A 17,100-nucleotide genomic window follows, 5' to 3' on the forward strand; every position below is an offset into this window, starting at 1 on the left:
CTAGTAAATGTGTATGTTTGGTGGCCCTGCCAGGCAGGGGGGTTGGAACTACATGATCCTTGAGGTCCCTTCCAACCCGGGTCATTCTGTGGTTCTGTGAACCTTGTGCTTCATATGACATACTGTTTTCTTTCTCTTCCCATTCCCAGTCAGACAATAAAACTCACTAGGCACGTTCTTCAGCTAAATCCTTGATCCCAAATACAGTGAAGCCAATTATGATTCATCCGTAGGTGTTTTTCTCCCTTGACAATATAAAGGAGTCATGAGCTTTGCTATCACATTTTGCCTATGGCCTGTTGAAACTTGTGTGTTTAGTTTTGTTGGGTTTTCAGGCCAAAATAAGCTCTGGAGCATGTTGTGCTGATTGTAAAGGGTAGATTTACATTTCAGCCCCAGTGTAGCTGATTGGTGAGGTTTTCTAGAGCATTGGTGGCTTTTTGGCTTGGACAGTAGTATTTTGGTCTTGGCTTTGGGCACTGGCTGGATTAAGGGTTTCCCTTTTCTTTACACTCTTAGATCAAACTTGGTCCAGGGCCCTTCCCCTTCCCCTTTCCCTTCCCCTCCCCTTCCCTTCCTTTCCCCCTCCCCTTCCCCCTAAATGCACTTCTGAAGATTAAGATCAGGAGCAGCAGCAGCCTCTGGCCACAGGTTTGCAGTCCCAGAATAGATTTCCAACAAAGTGGTCTCCAGTGCGTTGTTTTCCATGCAAGAGCCCTAGGTCCAATCTCAGGTGGACTTTGCCTGTTCAACACCCACTTTGTAGTTTATCTATGACTTTCTAAGGGGGGAGAAAGAGAGCGAGATGGGAGGCAGCTGAAAGCTCTATTCCCCTCCCTTTTCTCAAAAGTCATCTGATTTCCCGAAAATCTCTAATACACACCAGATATGTGCACTCCCCCACGCAGCCGGAGCCAACAAAGGTTGTGCAACTTGTTCTGGAAATTCCCCTCCTCTGTTGAAAGCTATTTCGTGCACCACATCCGACCGGGAAAGCTGGAAGCTCCATCATACTGCTAGGGGGTGCTGCAACATTGCAGATGGAAGCTCTCTTCACCGTATCGTCAGGCTTGGATACTTTTGGAGTGATAAGGAAGGAAAAAGAGAAGAGAGAAAGGGAAGACAGGAGTGAAGAAAGACACATGGACTAGGGAGAGAAGGTAAATATCGCAAGCTTTAGAAATGGAAGGCTTCTCGCATGCTGGGGTGCTGGGAAGAACGAATTGGGTCCCTTGGTTGGGAGGTGCTTTGTTTGTTATGCTCTGTAATGCTCTTTGGAGACACTGGTGGACATAAAGGGAGGATAAGAGTACCTGTGAGTAACAACCTAGAGATTACTGCTCCGTTTTGTCAGCAGTGAGCCCAGCATACCTCCTCAGTGTTTGAGGTTGCTATATGCAGGAAGGAGCAGGGAATAGTCTTGCATTTAAAGCAAATCAGTGGTGAGCTTTCCATGAGCCTGGAGTGTTAGAGACTTTGACATGCAGAAGTACCAGTGACATTAATCAATCATGCTGTTTTTTGTCCCAGGCAAAGTCCAATCCCTGAATGTTTTCAGGAAAGAAGATCAGCTTTTTCCAGATGTGGTAAGTTACTGAATCTCCATGGGGCAGGTTTATTAATACTTTCATTTTATGAAGGGTGTTTTGCTTTTAATCTAGTGATTCTCAAATCTGAATGCGTCTATTGTGCCCAAGCAGCCTTCAAAACAAGATAGTGAAGCAAGACATATAATTTAAGACACTTCTATGCAATTTCTGCAGCATTACCATTCCTCTGCAGCTGGAGAGAAGCAAAGAGCAGGATGGCAGTTGTGATCTTTCAGTCTGAAATTCTGCAGCAGGCAGAAGCCCCACAGCTGGTCATTAGACCTCCAAAGACAGGACCAATGCTGTTTGCTACATACAGCCCAAGACCAGCCTTTTCATTAGGGACTGTGTGCATATGCAGATGGGGAAGACTTCTGCAATGTTATCTTTCTTCCTCTTTTCTCAGGTACCTTATCTTCTTCTGTCATCCTGTCTGGGCTAATGCAGCCTCCATGTATGGTGAGATCTTGTCACCTAATTATCCTCAGGTGTACCCAAATGATCTGCAGCAATCTTGGGAAATCCAGGTCCCTCCAGGATACGGCATTCGCCTTTATTTCACGCATGTAGATCTTGAACCTTCGCAGAACTGTGAATATGACTCTGTGAAGGTACTGTCCCTCCCTGTTCTCATCAAGAGAGAAAAAGACTAGAAGTCAAGGTATAGCACATAACAGCAAGGCTGCATTCAAAGCTCAAGGCTGGAATAAGGGATGCATTATTTCTGATATGATCCCAAATGACTGGAAATATCTGTGCTAATGGTCCCTACATTAATGTAAGTTAATTGTTAAATTGTAATGACATGAGCACTGTCTGTCAACTGAGCATGATATCCATGCTGTACTCCCTGTGTCCCTCTCATATCCGTTGGTAGAGCCCATTAATAGCACCTCTGTATTGCAAAGCACAGGTACAAAAACCATGGAAATGTCCATTTTTGTAGAAAAGGCATTGAGTTTCTGTTTGTGAAATTATTCAGAATTAGTCAATGAGAGAACATAAACAGTTAACAAACATGGAGATCGTTTGGTAATGACTAAAGTTAAAAACAATCCAGTGATCTGTGCATGGATAGTGGCTACTCAGAATAAAATGCAGTGGACCCAATCTTTGCATCTGTTTAAAACATAGAACCCTACTGTTTCTGCTCCATGTTGTTCCACAGACCACAAAACATCTAACATTTCCACACAAGGAGTCATAAATTAGACCATCCTATCCTGTAATAGATATGTGTAAAAAAGTGCAGTAAGGCCAAGTGCAGAGCCAGGAGACCTTGAAGGACCAGTGTGCGATTGTAGAATGGGTGTGCTTTGCCTGAGGATACAACAACATATCCACTTGCAACAAACCAATATACCTGTTAGGCTGTTCTGCAGACTGTCAGCCATTGGTTTTGAAACGCAGATTTAATTTGCTTGGACAGGTGGGCCTGAGGAAAGGCTGTTAGCTGAGATCTCTCTCACATAAGTTGTTATCTGAAAAATCAGAACAGGTATTTCAGAGCGAGGACGTCAGTAAGAGGAAATGTTTCTCAAGGGTCTTACATATGGCAAGAAATCTGCTCTCTCAATGTACAACGTTCAGTTGTACGTTGGCTGACTCTCTTCTGCCCTGGATCATCTGTGGATGAAAAAAGTAGCTTGAGGCCCTTCTGCTAACTGTTTCATGGCTGTGCCCTAAGAGATAAATCTAAATGTCATGAAAAATGAATGCAACTTAGAAGCCTTTGATTAGTCATCTATCAACTATAGGACCCAAATACCAGTGATTACACATATTTCAGTAATGAGACAAGATCTTTCTGAATTCTTCTGCAGATCCTGTCTGGTGGCCGTGTAGAAGGTTTGGTCTGTGGGAGGAAGAAAGCTCATGCTCCTGGCTCCTCAATTGTGGAGGAATTTTATATCCCTTACAACAGCCTGACTATGACCTTCCAATCAGACTTTTCCAATGAGGAGCGTTTCACTGGTTTTGCAGCCTACTATGTTGCAGTGGGTAAGGTTAAAACGTAAAACGGACTCCTCTGAATCTCTGTAGTGTTCAAGACTAGGAAGGCAGATGAGATGTCAGAATGGGTTTCCTTATTGAAAAAGTCCTATTTAATAAGAGGTTCAGATAGACAGGACTGCTTTCCAATGTGGCCAGTCTAAATGCTGCCTTTAAGGTATTTTTTCCTTGTTGTTTGCTAGTTTTTACTTCACTTTCCCATCTTCCTACTGCCCCAAGGGCCTGTTACTAACCTGACATATTTTCTTTTCACACTTGCAGACTTGGATGAGTGCGCAGATTTTGTGGAGGAACTTTGCAGTCATTACTGTAATAATTATATTGGAGGTTATTTCTGTACTTGCCCACCAGATTATTTCCTCTATGAAGATAAGAAAACGTGTGGAGGTAAGAAATCTACATGAGTTGTGGTCAACAGAAAGAGTTAAATAAGGCCAAGTGGGATATTGTGCTTGAAAGACTTTCTCTGCTATCCCTCTCAGTCCGTCACAGCAGATATATCATAATGAAAAGGATATCCCAGTGCAAATCTGAACTGGCAGTAGATTGTGAGTTTGTGAATTCTTAACATTCTACTTGTGTGTGTGTCAAGAGAATTAAGAAACTATTATATGACCTCTTATAAGGACTGTAATGGAGATCGCTCTTAGCATACTGTAAATTTTTTTAAATTCCTAACAAAATGAAGTAGTTCAAAGAAGATAAAAACACAAGGCTGAGAGAGGACACTAAGCAAGGCTGAACAAAATTAGTGATATGCTGAAGCTGTTCCCTAGTACTGAGGACACCAGGAAGTTGTGTTCCGAAGGACGGACAAGAAGGCAAGGTAGGTCAGGCCACTAGAATTTAAGGTCCTTTGTAAACTGAATAAGGAGTTGTGATTCTTCGCAGTTTCTTGGGAAAATGCAGTGTTAGATGTGGTTAATGCAGGTGACTGGAGAGACTGGAGATACAGCAGAAGATGGAATGCGCGTCTGCTTCATAATTGAACCATTTCCTTTCTGAGTCCTTTCTCTGCTCCTCAATCCTAGTGAACTGCAGTGGCAATGTCTTCACTGAGCCATCAGGAGTGATTGCTAGTCCAAACTATCCCAATCAGTACCCAGAGAACTCACAATGCGAGTACCAAGTGGTTCTGAAGCCAGGCTACTTTGTGGCGTTGATCATACGTAATGAAGACTTTGATGTGGAACCAGCCGACTCACAAGGGAGTTGCCACGACAGTTTAACAGTAAGTATGGGGTAGGGAGGAAGTCAGGATGCTCTGAGTCTCCCCAGAGATGTCCTCATATTCAGAAGACCCTCTGATTGCTTAATTTCATCTATGCTGCTTTTTAAAGCTTTTGGGAATACTAAAAAATAAAGTTATTAGGAATCTCTCCGGGAAGACATTTTGTATTTCAGCACTTCTTGTTTGTTGTTTTCCCAGCTTATCTCTGGAAAGCAGCGTTATGGTCCCTATTGTGGCAGCAAATTCCCGGGTCCTCCTGAAATCAAAACTAGGAGCAACATTCTTGACATAATTTTCCAGACGGACAATGTGGTACAGCACAAAGGCTGGAAAATACGCTACTATGCTGAGCGTGAGTACACACTTAGGAATACATTCCCTTTGCTGATGAGAAAGACCTTCCCCTGGGTCAGCTTCATGGTACAACAGCATGTTCAGGCTGCTATGTTTGCTAGTCACAGCTAAGGAGCTATTAACTAAACAGGATGCCTGTTAACTAGAGAGAATAATCACTGTGAAGAAAGAAGTTTGTTACTTAAAGGAAAGTAAATCTTGAATCAGTTAATCATTGATTTCCTCTTGTCTCTTCAAAGCCATAACGTGCCCCTTGAGTGTCACTCCCAATTCTGTTCTTGACCCAAAGAAGGACAGGTATATCTTCATGGACAGTGTGAAGGTGACATGTGTGGAAGGCTATGAAATTGTGAGGGTAAGTTACACAAAAAAAGCATACACTCTCTGCCCCTCCCAGCAGCTTCCTGCTATTTCCCATCAGGTGTCTTGAGCAAAAGGGCTTAATGTTTTTGCCAAAGCTGTATTAAGTTCAGACTTCTTCCAGCAACTGCAGTATCCTGAGGAACCTCCACTAGAATGTCTACTTCAGATCCGTTTCAGGGCCAGTGACTTATATGTGTCATGTTCTTTTCCCTAGCAACATGACAGCATCACGACTTTTCACTCCAGTTGTCAGAACAATGGTGAATGGACCAACTCTGATTTCAGCTGTATTCGTAAGTGACCTGTCTCTGTATTGTGGGAAGCAGACTTTAATGGAGTATTTATGCTCTAGACTCACTATCTCCAGACTAGGAGAACAATGAAGGACTGGGATGTGAGCATGCTGAAAGGATAGCAGAAGTAAGCATGAATGACCATACAGGGATCAGCAGAGCTGTATGGTTTCCTATACTAGAGAATAATCAGATTGTTTGGTGAAGATACCCCTGTGATTGTCTTTGATTGTTTGTTTCTTCTCTACAGCTGTGAACTGTGGTGATCCCAGTCCTATTGATAATGGTAAATATGAGTACATCTCTGAACTTCATGAGCCTCTGTACAAAGCTACTGTCCAGTATTTCTGCAAAGCACCCTACTATACCTTACAAAACAAAGGGGAAGGTAAGTGTTGTGTCTGCTACAGAAACATATTTATTTGATGAAAGGCCTAAGAATTAGTACTGTCATTGTCATGGGGATGGATTATAACCTATTAAGTCAAGGCTGTGAAGAGATTCTTACTGGTGTGGGGTTGCAGGCAGCAGTTTTGTGTTGCTTCCGTGTTGAATAGACGGACATAATGTCTATAATAGGGGTGTTAACCTTAGATGTAATAGCAAGTCCTGTCTCCTTTTGTCTGGTGTATGAACCACAGAGATTTTTACCACACATTTCTGGTGGAGAAGTAAAGGAGTAAATGAGGTCCCTTCTAAACAGGGGCAGAAGCACCCTGATGGAGTTCTCTGCTTTTAGAGAGATCTCACTAATATTTATCAAGCTGTACTTGCTTTGGAAATGATAAGGTTAATACACTGTCTTATACAGTGGCACTGCTTACACTCCCTTCAGCTTGATTGTATCCTTCTGGCACTCTTTTCTTATGTTTTCAAAGCGGTGTATCAGTGCTCAGCCAATGGACAATGGATCAGTGAAGAAATGGGAACAGAGCTACCAACATGTGTTGCAGGTACTATCAAAACCTGTGAATACGTATGCATACGTAGTAACAAAGACCCATGCTTCTTTCATTTACTCTGTTTCTGCGTACTTTCAAGTGTGCGCATTCAGTTATTCAGATCTCTGACTGTTCTGTGCATAGCAAAAAGCCTGACAGGTCAAAAGAGATGTGCAGCAATACCAGGTCTCTCTTTCCTCATTCCCTCCTAAACAATACTGAGAACTGTAGCTTGTCTTCAAACCCTACTTGGGTTCAGTTTCCATCAGTCTCTGGTGATGCGGCACTATAGGGAAAAGACTTTCACCACTCTTACTTGAAGTCTAAATCTAAATACTAAGCGCTTTAGGAGCGCATGTCCTTCAGTATTCAGCATCAAAAATGATCTAGAAGATACAAGAAAGTGGGGACTACGGGCATTTTAGTATTATCGGGTAAACTTCTGTTTGTAACTGCTAATTCTCCCACCTGGTTCCTCTTTTTTCCTTCTAGTCTGTGGCATACCTAGTAATCCTATCCGAGAGACAGGAAGGATTTTTGGAGGCACTCGTGCAGAAAAAGGCAACTTTCCCTGGCAGGTGTTTTTTGAACATCCAAGAGGAGCTGGCGTGCTCATCTCTGAAAGATGGGTAATGACTGCAGCTCATGTGCTGGATGGATATGACATGCCTAGTATGTTTGTTGGGACAATCAATGTTGGTGGAGGAGCTTTGTACAGAGATGGCAAGAGGCTGGTTCCAGAGGCATCATTCATCCATCCGGGCTGGAAGAGGCTGCCCGCAGGCACCCAGAGGACTGATTTTGATAATGATATTGCACTACTGAAGCTGAAGGAACCTGTGGAGATGGGTCCAAACATCTCACCCCTCTGTCTTCCTGGTAAATTGCCCGAATATGAGCTACAAGTAGGGACTCTAGGCTATATTGCTGGCTGGGGGTTGAGAGAGAAAGGAAGGCTGCCCATTTATCTTTGGAAGGCCCAGATTCCTGTGGTGGACATGGACAAGTGCCGTTCTGTGAAACCAGAGGGCTCTGCTGATTCCAGCGCATACCGATTCACTGACAATATGATCTGTGCTGGTGGTGGTGACAAGGACAGCTGTAAGGGGGATAGTGGTGGAGCCTATTCCATCCAAGATCCTTTTAATAACAGCCTGTCCTATGTGGCTGGGTTGGTATCCTGGGGACCAAGATGTGGTACCTTTGGTCTCTACACCAAGGTTGTGCATTATGTGGACTGGATTACAGAGACCATGAATAAGCATTAGATGAAGAAGCTCAGCAGAATTAGCTGATTAGCTCTTTCTCCCTTTAGCACAGTCACTCTTCCTAAATGTGATGGTTACATGTTCTGGTAGTAAGACTGGCTATGATTCCATTCACTTTTCATGTATAACAGGGTAACTCACTGTGTCTGTGCAGAGGGAGTAGAGAGTCAGGAATACGTATTATTTTTTCCCTCTGTCACTGTGACTGGTAAGGGAATTTCACTTTCTTCTTCCGTGCATTACTACAAGGAAGATGCTATTCTGTATAAGGAGGCTCCTTCTGCTTCCTCTCAGTTTTTCTGTTTCATTTTTCCCACTTGATGAAGACCCACCCATGACCGACCTGACAGGGAGATTACAATGAAGAGGAGAGAGAATAATTGTTAGTCCCTAGGTTCAAAGCCTAGTTTCTGATTTCTGTATTTCCTATATTGCTTAGAATATCTAATGGCATTAAAGGATGTCCAAACTTGCTTCTCACGTGTGTATTGTCTCAGTCTAAACCTAGATCTCCCTGAAACTCCTTAAATCAAGAACTGAGTTGCATACTGAACCAACATTTTGCCTGCTTTTGACAAGCTCTAACTTACACTACCTTCCTTCCCTACATAAGAGTTTCCATGAAGTTCTTCTGAGCTAGTTGCAGCACATTGACCAACCACCATTGGCAACAAGGACTTCAGTCTTCTGAATCAAGCTAAGCAGAAAAACAGAATATCTTCAAAATTATCTCATTTAGCTGTACCTAGGGCTTATTTTTTCAAACTTTATTGTGGTTGCCTGATTTTGGGAAGGTAGTGTTGTGGGAGAAGATTATCTAATATGTGTTAAGAGCGTCTTCTGCTCCAGAACACTACTTTAAATCCAAATCCTTCACAGTACTCTTTTGACTAAGATGGTCAGGGGACTGGTGCAGATGGCATATGAAAGGTGATAGAAACTCTGCTCAGCTTGAAAAGGAAGAAGCTAAGAAAGGGATCTGACTACTGCCTTCAGCTACCTAAAGGAGGATTGGACAGCAGACTCTTCAAAAAGGTAAAGAGAGGCAAGAGACACTGGAACATGTGCCACAGAAGACTGGGGAACCTCTGTCATGCTGAGAATCTTCAAATAGCTGAAATAACGCAGTCAGCAGGACCACTAGGGTGGTGGCTCAGGTGAGGCTGCACCTCAGGCACCATTTTTGGGTCCCTCACTACAAAAAAGATATTGAGGTTCTGGAGCGTGTCCAAATGAGGGGCAAAAAATGTGGTGAAGGATCCGGAACAAAAGTTTCATGAAGAGCAGCTGAGGGAGCTGGGATTGTTCAGACTGGAGAAAAGGAGGCTCAGGGGAGACCTTATTGCTCTCTACAGTTACCTGAAAGGAGATTGTGGTGAGGCGGGGTTCAGCCCCCTTTCCCGGATAACTAGCAATAGCAAAAGAGGTAATGGCCATAAGTTGTACCAGGGGAGGTTCAGATTGCATACTAGGAACAATTTCTTCTCAGAAGGAGTTGTGAAGTACTGGCATGGGCTGCCCAGGGAAGTCTTGGAGTCACCATCCCTGGAGGTTTCCATGAAAAGGGTAGATGTGGCACTGGGAGACGTGGTTTAGTGGGCATGGTGATAATGGGTTGATGGTTGGAGCAGATGATCTTAGTGGTCCTCTCCAACCATAATGATTCTATGAATCTGCAATCTTACATTTACATGCCTTTGTTCTGTTGTGCCCATAAAACTGGCAGAATCAACAGAATTTTGACTTCTGGAAGTCATGAGTTAGTTCATATCAGGTGTACAATTTCACAGATCAATCCTCAGGGTATATTAACTCGAAAGCAAATGAGATCTTGGCACTAGAGAAATGGACCTGGATCACAGTTCTTGCTTTGAAAACAGAGCAAGAACCCAGAGTTCTCTTGCCGCAAGAAGAAAGATCTGTGGTAACAAAACTAATTAAGAGATGACTGCAAAGAATATCCACAGCACTAGAGACATCTTCTCTCTGAGTGAGAATCATTTTAGAGCTACTTTTCTGCAGCTAGAACTGTATTTAATATAGCATGCAAAAAAATCTGCTGTCTGATTCTGCACAGTAAATATTCCTGGGAACTTTTCTTCACAAGTGTGACTGTTGTATTCCTTGTCTTTTGAATGTGGCATTACAGAATTGACTCTTGACTCCCTTGAAGCCATCTGCAGTTACAGACACCTGTTTTCTCCAGCAATTATTTTAATATTCATAGCCTTTGGCTGATGCTGGTGGGTATATGCACACTGTACTCAACACATCCTCCAAGGTTTGCTGCACTGCAAACTTTCCACACAATGTGACCTACAAAATTAGACCGTAGTAGTTTGACGATACTGCCAGCACTTCAGACAGTGGTAAGTCTGCTGTCATGAGATCTCTGATTTTATTAAAGCTTCATCCAATACCACAACTGCATTTGGAAGAACTAGAACATGTATAAAGGCCTCCCACAAACTGCTGGTGGGACAGTATGGTACCAACAAAAATTCATCAGACAACATGATGGTTTTCAGAAATGCTTGTGATTAAGGTTACATGGTCTCTATGTTTGAAAAGTCTTTAGGACGACAACAAAAGCTTTGGATATGATATTCTGTATCTGGAAATCCATATGGTATCAGGGATTCTTCAGCTGGACAAGAACATTTAGAGCCCATCCTCCTTTATTATCCCTTTGATCCAGTCCAAATAGTTGAGGACCTTGGTGTAGAAGCCATAACCTTGGGCACAGCCGATACCCCAAGAAACAATACCTGTAGCCACCCACCGACCACTTTCCATGTCTAACACTGTGAAGACACTCCCACTATCCCCCTGGCATGCATCTTGTTTTTTCCTGAGGAAGCCAGCGCAGAACATGTTCTCAGAGAAGACCATATGTTTCCCTCCATTATGACCATCCAGCCAATTCTGGCATTTCTCCCGAGAAACTGCTGGTAGCTGCACGTATTTCAAATGTTTTGAAAGAAAGTTTTTTTCCACACCAAAGCCACTCACATACCCCATGTACCCATCCATGTAGAATGTGGTGTTGCTAGTATCTGGGAGGCAGATGGGCAGTACTGTAGGGCCTAGGGTTACTGGGTGTTTCAGTTCCAGCAGCGCTATGTCTCCATTGAAGTTATGCTCATCATTAGGATCGTAATCAGGATGGACAAAGATCCTGCGTACAGGGTGGTGCCCCATCTTGGAGAGCTCTTCTACATCAGTGTGGCCAAGAAAAACTTCAGCGTCCTCTGTTAGCTGATCTAGGCTTAAGTTGTGCCTTGCTGGTCCTTTGGGGAAGACGGTGTGGGCAGCGGTCAGGATCCAGCGATCACTCAGGAGCGCTCCACCTCCACGTCCCTTGATTTCAGTCAGAGCCTGCCAAGGGAAATTGCCCTTGCCTGCTCGCTCACCACCTACAATCCTCTGGATTTTAATAACAGGGTGGTCCGGCTTCCCACACACTGCAGAGAAAGGCAAAGAGAACATGACATCCTTCATTGCCCTGGCTTGTCTCTCTCTTTCCATCACTGTTCACCTTATTTTTGTCTTCCTGGATCTATTTCCCTGTTATTCTTCACTGACACCGTTACTCTCACTCTCCTCTCTGCATGTTATCCCTGTTTTGTACTGGTGATAAGCATTGCTTGGTAAACACCAGACAACATCATAGTTTTTTCTGACCTGGCAAGCAGGCAGGAATCCTCTTCTGGCCATCTCGATCCACCCAGGTTCCCTCAGAAGAACAGGTGTATCTATCTGTAGGATGAGACAGTGGAGATTGCAGTGGGCTTTTTATTTCAGTATTCCAATATCTGTGTGTGATCAGCACTCACCACCTCCTCCTCCGGTGACAATGTGATAATATGGTTCATTGCACTGGTACTTGATCTCTGACTGGTAGGTGTTGTTTGCAGGTTTGTTAACATAACTGAATATCCCATTGGTGAGTTCTGCAGGGCCGCCACAGTTCACAACTACAAAAAAGAAAGAGAAGAAAAAAAGAGATGAGTAAAAGACAACCTTAATAGTTGTAGGTTAAAGCTTGATTTTGACTGTGGCCATGTTGTGAAGGAAGGTGAGGACCAATTTGTACAGTGGGAAGAGAGTGGTTGTTCCAAAATGGATCCCAAACTGGGGTCTTCTGCTTTTAGATGTTTCAACATCGTACTGCCTTCTTAGTGATACTTTATGCATTTCTGTAGGAGAGGAAAAACATTTAGGTTTTTGGAAACAAAAAAGCGTAATGAGAGTTAACAGTGGACTAAGTGGCCTTTACAGTCCTTCCAGTCAGCATACCTATAAGTCTATAGTCAAAGACAAACTGAGTCACAGACGCTGAACTCCCTGCGTACTCGAGGGAATAACTTAGAACAAGGGACAAGATTCCAGCACTCGGCTCACTCACTTTCACAGTGGGGCATGGGTTGATGCCACGTCCCATCAGCCTGGCAGACAGCAGTGAAGGACAGCAGCTTCCGATTCCCCTGCACAAAAAAACAGACAAAAACCCCATTGCTGGCTGCAGGGAGCCTCATATTCCCTTCACATAACACACAAACTCCCTTCCCTCACACTAAAAGCATTATCCTAACTGCCAGTCTTTCTACTGCTCCCTCGCAGTGCTGTGTTCCAGTTGCTGGCCTCTCCCCTTGCTGCCTTCCTTCCATCTTGTGTTTGCTGCAGGCTACAAATTATGCATAAAGAGCCAAAATGTAAGCAGCCAGCAACCATAAACATTTGAAAGGCCAGAGGCACTGGCAGTAGAGAGGCCTGACAGCAGGATGGCAATGAAGGCAGGTAGCATATTCTGCTTCAAGTCTGATTTCATATCCTCTCAAAGAGAGACTCTTGTTTACCAGTTCTTCCTGAGATCTTTGTTCTCTCAACTACAGGGGTTTGCCTTTTTGTGAGACAAAGAACATGCAAGGAAGGAGCCTAGGAAAAGTGAAAACACTGGGAAAAAATGCCTACAGGTGCATGGAAAAATAGAAATTGCTAGAGATCGCCAGGAGTGAAATGTCCAAAGAGAACTTTACTGAAAGTTGAAAGACGTGGACTGAACAGAAGACAGAATACAGCTGAAGGGAGATGAGATCTCACCTCCACCAAGTTATAGCCAGTCTGGCAGCTGACAATGATATAGTCTTGATATCGAAACACAGATCGCAGGTCTCTGATGATGGTAAACTGATCCCGTGGGACAGGCTGCGGGCACCGTATTCCTGTTAGAAAAGGGGATCAAATGGGTGGTTATTAATAAAATGTGTAGATAGGCTCTAGTAGTCACTGGGGAGGAGTTATCTTACTCTCCGAGGTGTAGTGGATCTTCCAACCACGACTGTACCCTGATTCATCAGTGAAGAAGAGTATGTCCACCTCATTGCTTTTGGTTTCTATGCTGCCAGGTGACTTCTTGCCACAGAATTCACCAATCTCTCTCCCTCGTGCTTGGATCTAGCGACAAAATCAAGTATCTCAGGGACAGAAAGATACATGTCTTCAATATCCCTATCTCAATCCAGACCAAGTTTGCCAAAGTGCCTAATGACGGGTGGGCTGGCGGTCTGACCCATCTTTGCTGATGGCTGCTGCACTGAACAGAACAAATGAGTGACCAAATACAAGCTCTACTTCTCCTTTATTGTGGGAGTCAGAGCTATCAACCAATTTGATTGATTCAAATTGAATCCTGAGACTAAAGAAAAAGCACATTTTGCTCCATTTACAGGAACATGTGACCCAGAGCCTCTTGGTCTCAGGACAATGGTAATTAAAAGTTCTGAGGGAGGGACAAGGCTCAATTTTCCCTAGTGGGGCACTCTTTTTGTACTAATCCTGTATTTCTCATGCTAGTAGTGGTATCTACAGAATTCCTGTTCTGCCCTTGCATCAAGGCTTGAAGGAGAAGCTCATTTCCAGTACCTTGAGCTGATCATAGGGACAATGGACTTGCTGGTGGTCATCAATCTCAAAAGGTTCCAAGAACTTTAGGATGATAGACAGGCCTTTTTCCAGACGGATGCTGTAGTTACAATGGAGGTCTTCAGGATAGGGGTGGGGGTAATCTGGGCTGCTCAGGTACCCAGATGGCTCTGTGAACAACTCACTGCTGCACTCCACTGGTGTAGAGGAAGAAAGCAAAGATCACGAGATGGGGCTGTGCCAGCTGCTGTCCCGTTAACTGCTTCCTAAACCACTTCTCCCACCTTTCTCGACTGAAGGGCTCCTGCTCTGGAATCCTTCATATTCCATCTGATCTTTCAGACTTTCAGTTTACCTTTGCAGGAGTGGTAGTCACTTTGGAGCTGATAGCCAGGTCGGCAAGAACAGAAGTAGCCACCCATATAGTTGTGACAGATTTGCTGGCACCGAAGCCCCTCATCATCCTCAGCAGCATTGTTAGGATCACATTCATCAAGATCTGAAGAGGTAAGAGATGCTGGGTTAAGAGGAGGAAAGCGTCAAGCCTATCTGCTGTACACTGAAATTATACAGAGATTGGTATCTTTGCTTAAGGAATCTCTTGATTTGCCCGTCAAGAAGGAAAATTAGTTGGACCCACAAAGCTTCTTTCTGCATGACAGATAGTCTCCTACTCACCCACAGCTTTATAATAGGCCAGGAAGCCCCTGTAGGGAATGACAGTGCCATTGTCTTCATTGGAGAAATCAGAATGGAATGAAAGATGCATCCTGTTTCCCTTAGATACAAACTCCTTTCTTCCTGGATGATTGCCTGTGGTTGACCCAAGCTGCCCACAGTATCGCCCCAAGCTCTTCTTGTCTGCTCTGATCTGCCAAGGTTAAGGGGAAATCACTGTAGCCTCATAAAAGTCAGTAATGCACCACTAATATCCAGCCATATAATGCCAATATCTGCTTCACCTATTGCCATCTTTAGCTCCTTCCCAATCCTCTGCAGGGAATGCCAGAGGAAGCCTCGTGAATGAACAGCACGCCTCTAGATTCCCATTTCCAGTCACCAATTGCCCCAGATATGTATCCACATACCTTAACATAGTCATAGAAACAGGACTCTGATGGCTCCAGGTCAAAGTATCTGAAGGTCAGCTTCACCACATAGCCTTTGGGCACAACGATATCCCAACTGCTGATGTTATTGTTGGGGTACGGCTTGGGATAATCTGGGGATCTGATCTCCCCAAATAACTTTCTTGGGACTGGACTGGAACTGATCACTACAGAAAAGAGGATGGCCCACAGGAGAAAAGGAGTGTGCCTGCGAACATGGCAAGCAAATTAGGACATTGCACAAAACTCAGTCATCCAAAAACAGGGGAGAGACTTCACAGGTGGATTGCATGCTGTGTAGCAAAATGCAAACATGAAAGGCCTAGTGGATCCAGCTTTCAGCTCGGATCACTCAGGAACAAGTAGAACCACAGGAATGAAAGCACTGGAGCACTGACCAGCTCCAGCAAGGTGTCATGATCCAGCCAAAGAGATTTGTTCCCCTGGCAAGCACTTTGAGGGAACACGGGTGAATTCCCCAAGCAGCGGCTGCTTGTTCCCAGCAGCCAGGGGCTATGTTCCTCACTGTAAGCATGGTTCCCCTTTGCTCTGAGCCGGTGGATCATTTCTGATTGTCTCTAGTTTAGGGTTTTGCTTCATTTATGTGGTCAGTATGTGAAGATCTCAATCTCAGCTTACTAATGAGCAATCTCGCAGTGCCTTCAGTGTAACCCTCAGCCCAGTCATGCCCAAGTCGTCCTCCTAAAAAAACAACTGGCTCTCATTTGTTTCTCTTTCTTTTCCCTCTCCGGGAAGTGAGAGTACTCCTCCAAAACACCCCCATTGCCCAGATCTCATGAAAAGATCCGCCAGGTCGATCCTTCTTCCTTAGCCCAAGCAGAAGTTTAACGGAGGGACAGTAAGCACGAATAAGCCTTTTTGACCAGTTCACCTCCCTGGAAGAGCCTTATCGCCCACCACCCTGGGTGCTGCTGTTCCCGTTCCCCATACTCACATCTCCATGCGCTCTGCCGCGGGACCCTCTGCTGTCTCCCTGCCCGTTCTGCCCGAGTCCGAGCTCCACGGTCCCCAGCTGCAAACGGGAGGCGGTGAGAGCAGTGGGTGGGGAGGCAGAGCCGAGCTGCGGGCAGTCGGGACGGGACAGGGAGCTTCCAGCACGGCGCCTGCTGCCCTCTGCTGCACAGCTGCTGCAGCTCCGAAAGGACGCCGGCATTGGGGCCAGGGAGGGCTCTGGGGGGCTCTTAAATCTTAGCCAAAAGATGTCAAAGGAGAGGAGCCCTTTTTGGGACAGATCATCTGCTGAGAGACGACGAAAGGGAAAGGCGAGTATTTCACTGAAGGAGAGAAGGTCCCTGGGCACGCAACTGAGATTAGAAACCTCCCCTCCAACACCCTATCTGAAAGTTCCAAATGAACCTTGCTGTTCTCAAACCTTTAACTAAGTCACCGCATTTGATTGTGTCAAATTGGCTAATGGTCGAGTGCTGATTAAATACCACTTAGAATCATGCAATCTAACCTTGTAATTTATCCCACAACTACTAATAAATCCCAAATAGCTGCTAAAACTAGAATTGTGTAAAACCCAATTGGCAGCACGTTAACACCGAGCTGTTTTAGCTGGGCGCTTTACCTTCAAACCTTGGCTATTATGTGGACAGTTGGCGTGTCAGTGTAAGGGGCTGTCATGGTTAACCACTTGAAGGCAATATCTGTCTACCAGAACATAGGTCAGAAAAGTAAAGAAAGTGCAGCAGCTTTTGGTGCAGAGCCTGATATAAGGTGATCACACAACCTGGAAGATACCAGTCTGGACATGGTGAAGCAAGCTTGATGTTGAGGATCAGAATCAACTCTGAGAAAGGCTCCTTGTACAGAATAGTGGGATGAGGGCAACAGTTCAATCAGCTCCTCAGCTGCTGTCAGTTGAAACCCTGGATCTTACAGCCTCACAGTACAACAGAGGTAATGTAGAGGCTATTGATAGATGGAATAATGGCTCATAGAAGTCTACATGGAGCAGCTAAATGATGTCTTGGATGGCTTGGTTATG

At 44.5% G+C, this 17,100-nt stretch overlaps 2 protein-coding genes across 3 annotated transcripts; one reads left to right on the top strand and one right to left on the bottom strand.

The window, feature by feature from the left end:
- The first annotated feature begins 683 nt into the window (after positions 1–683).
- C1S (complement C1s) lies at positions 684–8,526 on the top strand. Its single transcript, XM_015872625.2, has 12 exons — positions 684–1,160; positions 1,531–1,586; positions 1,996–2,200; positions 3,413–3,590; positions 3,864–3,989; positions 4,634–4,833; positions 5,032–5,185; positions 5,427–5,542; positions 5,765–5,843; positions 6,094–6,231; positions 6,722–6,796; positions 7,277–8,526. The coding sequence occupies exons 2-12, from the start codon at positions 1,549–1,551 to the stop codon at positions 8,050–8,052; spliced, it is 2,085 nt and encodes a 694-aa protein (XP_015728111.1). The 5' UTR covers positions 684–1,160; positions 1,531–1,548; the 3' UTR covers positions 8,053–8,526.
- Positions 8,527–10,422: 1,896 nt separating this feature from the next.
- Positions 10,423–16,275, bottom strand: C1R (complement C1r). 2 transcript variants are annotated; one of them, XM_015872598.2, is made up of 11 exons: positions 16,042–16,151; positions 15,066–15,294; positions 14,656–14,848; positions 14,333–14,476; positions 13,978–14,174; positions 13,362–13,509; positions 13,156–13,277; positions 12,461–12,539; positions 11,889–12,029; positions 11,737–11,811; positions 10,423–11,516 (listed from the first exon to the last, which is right to left on the bottom strand). In XM_015872598.2, the coding sequence occupies exons 1-11, from the start codon at positions 16,047–16,049 to the stop codon at positions 10,714–10,716; spliced, it is 2,139 nt and encodes a 712-aa protein (XP_015728084.1). In that variant the 5' UTR covers positions 16,050–16,151; the 3' UTR covers positions 10,423–10,713. The 2 variants fall into 2 exon arrangements, with proteins under 2 accessions (XP_015728084.1, XP_032302971.1); XM_032447080.1 differs by lacking the exon at positions 15,066–15,294 and having other exon boundaries at positions 16,042–16,275.
- Between the last annotated feature and the right edge of the window lie 825 nt (positions 16,276–17,100).

The sequence above is a fragment of the Coturnix japonica genome, chromosome 1 (assembly GCF_001577835.2).
Source record: "Coturnix japonica isolate 7356 chromosome 1, Coturnix japonica 2.1, whole genome shotgun sequence".
Classification (NCBI taxonomy): domain Eukaryota; kingdom Metazoa; phylum Chordata; class Aves; order Galliformes; family Phasianidae; genus Coturnix; species Coturnix japonica.

Coding starts and splice junctions, on each gene's coding strand:
- C1S (XM_015872625.2), top strand. CDS start 1,549: ATGTTTTCAGGAAAGAAGATCAGCTTTTTCCAGATGTG. Junction 6,232..6,721: donor CTTACAAAACAAAGGGGAAG/GTAAGTGTTGTG, acceptor ATGTTTTCAAAG/CGGTGTATCAGTGCTCAGCC. Junction 6,797..7,276: donor GCTACCAACATGTGTTGCAG/GTACTATCAAAA, acceptor TTTTCCTTCTAG/TCTGTGGCATACCTAGTAAT.
- C1R (XM_015872598.2), bottom strand. Junction 14,477..14,655: donor GGCCTATTATAAAGCTGTGG/GTGAGTAGGAGA, acceptor TTACCTCTTCAG/ATCTTGATGAATGTGATCCT. Junction 13,510..13,977: donor GTCCCTATGATCAGCTCAAG/GTACTGGAAATG, acceptor TTTTGTCGCTAG/ATCCAAGCACGAGGGAGAGA.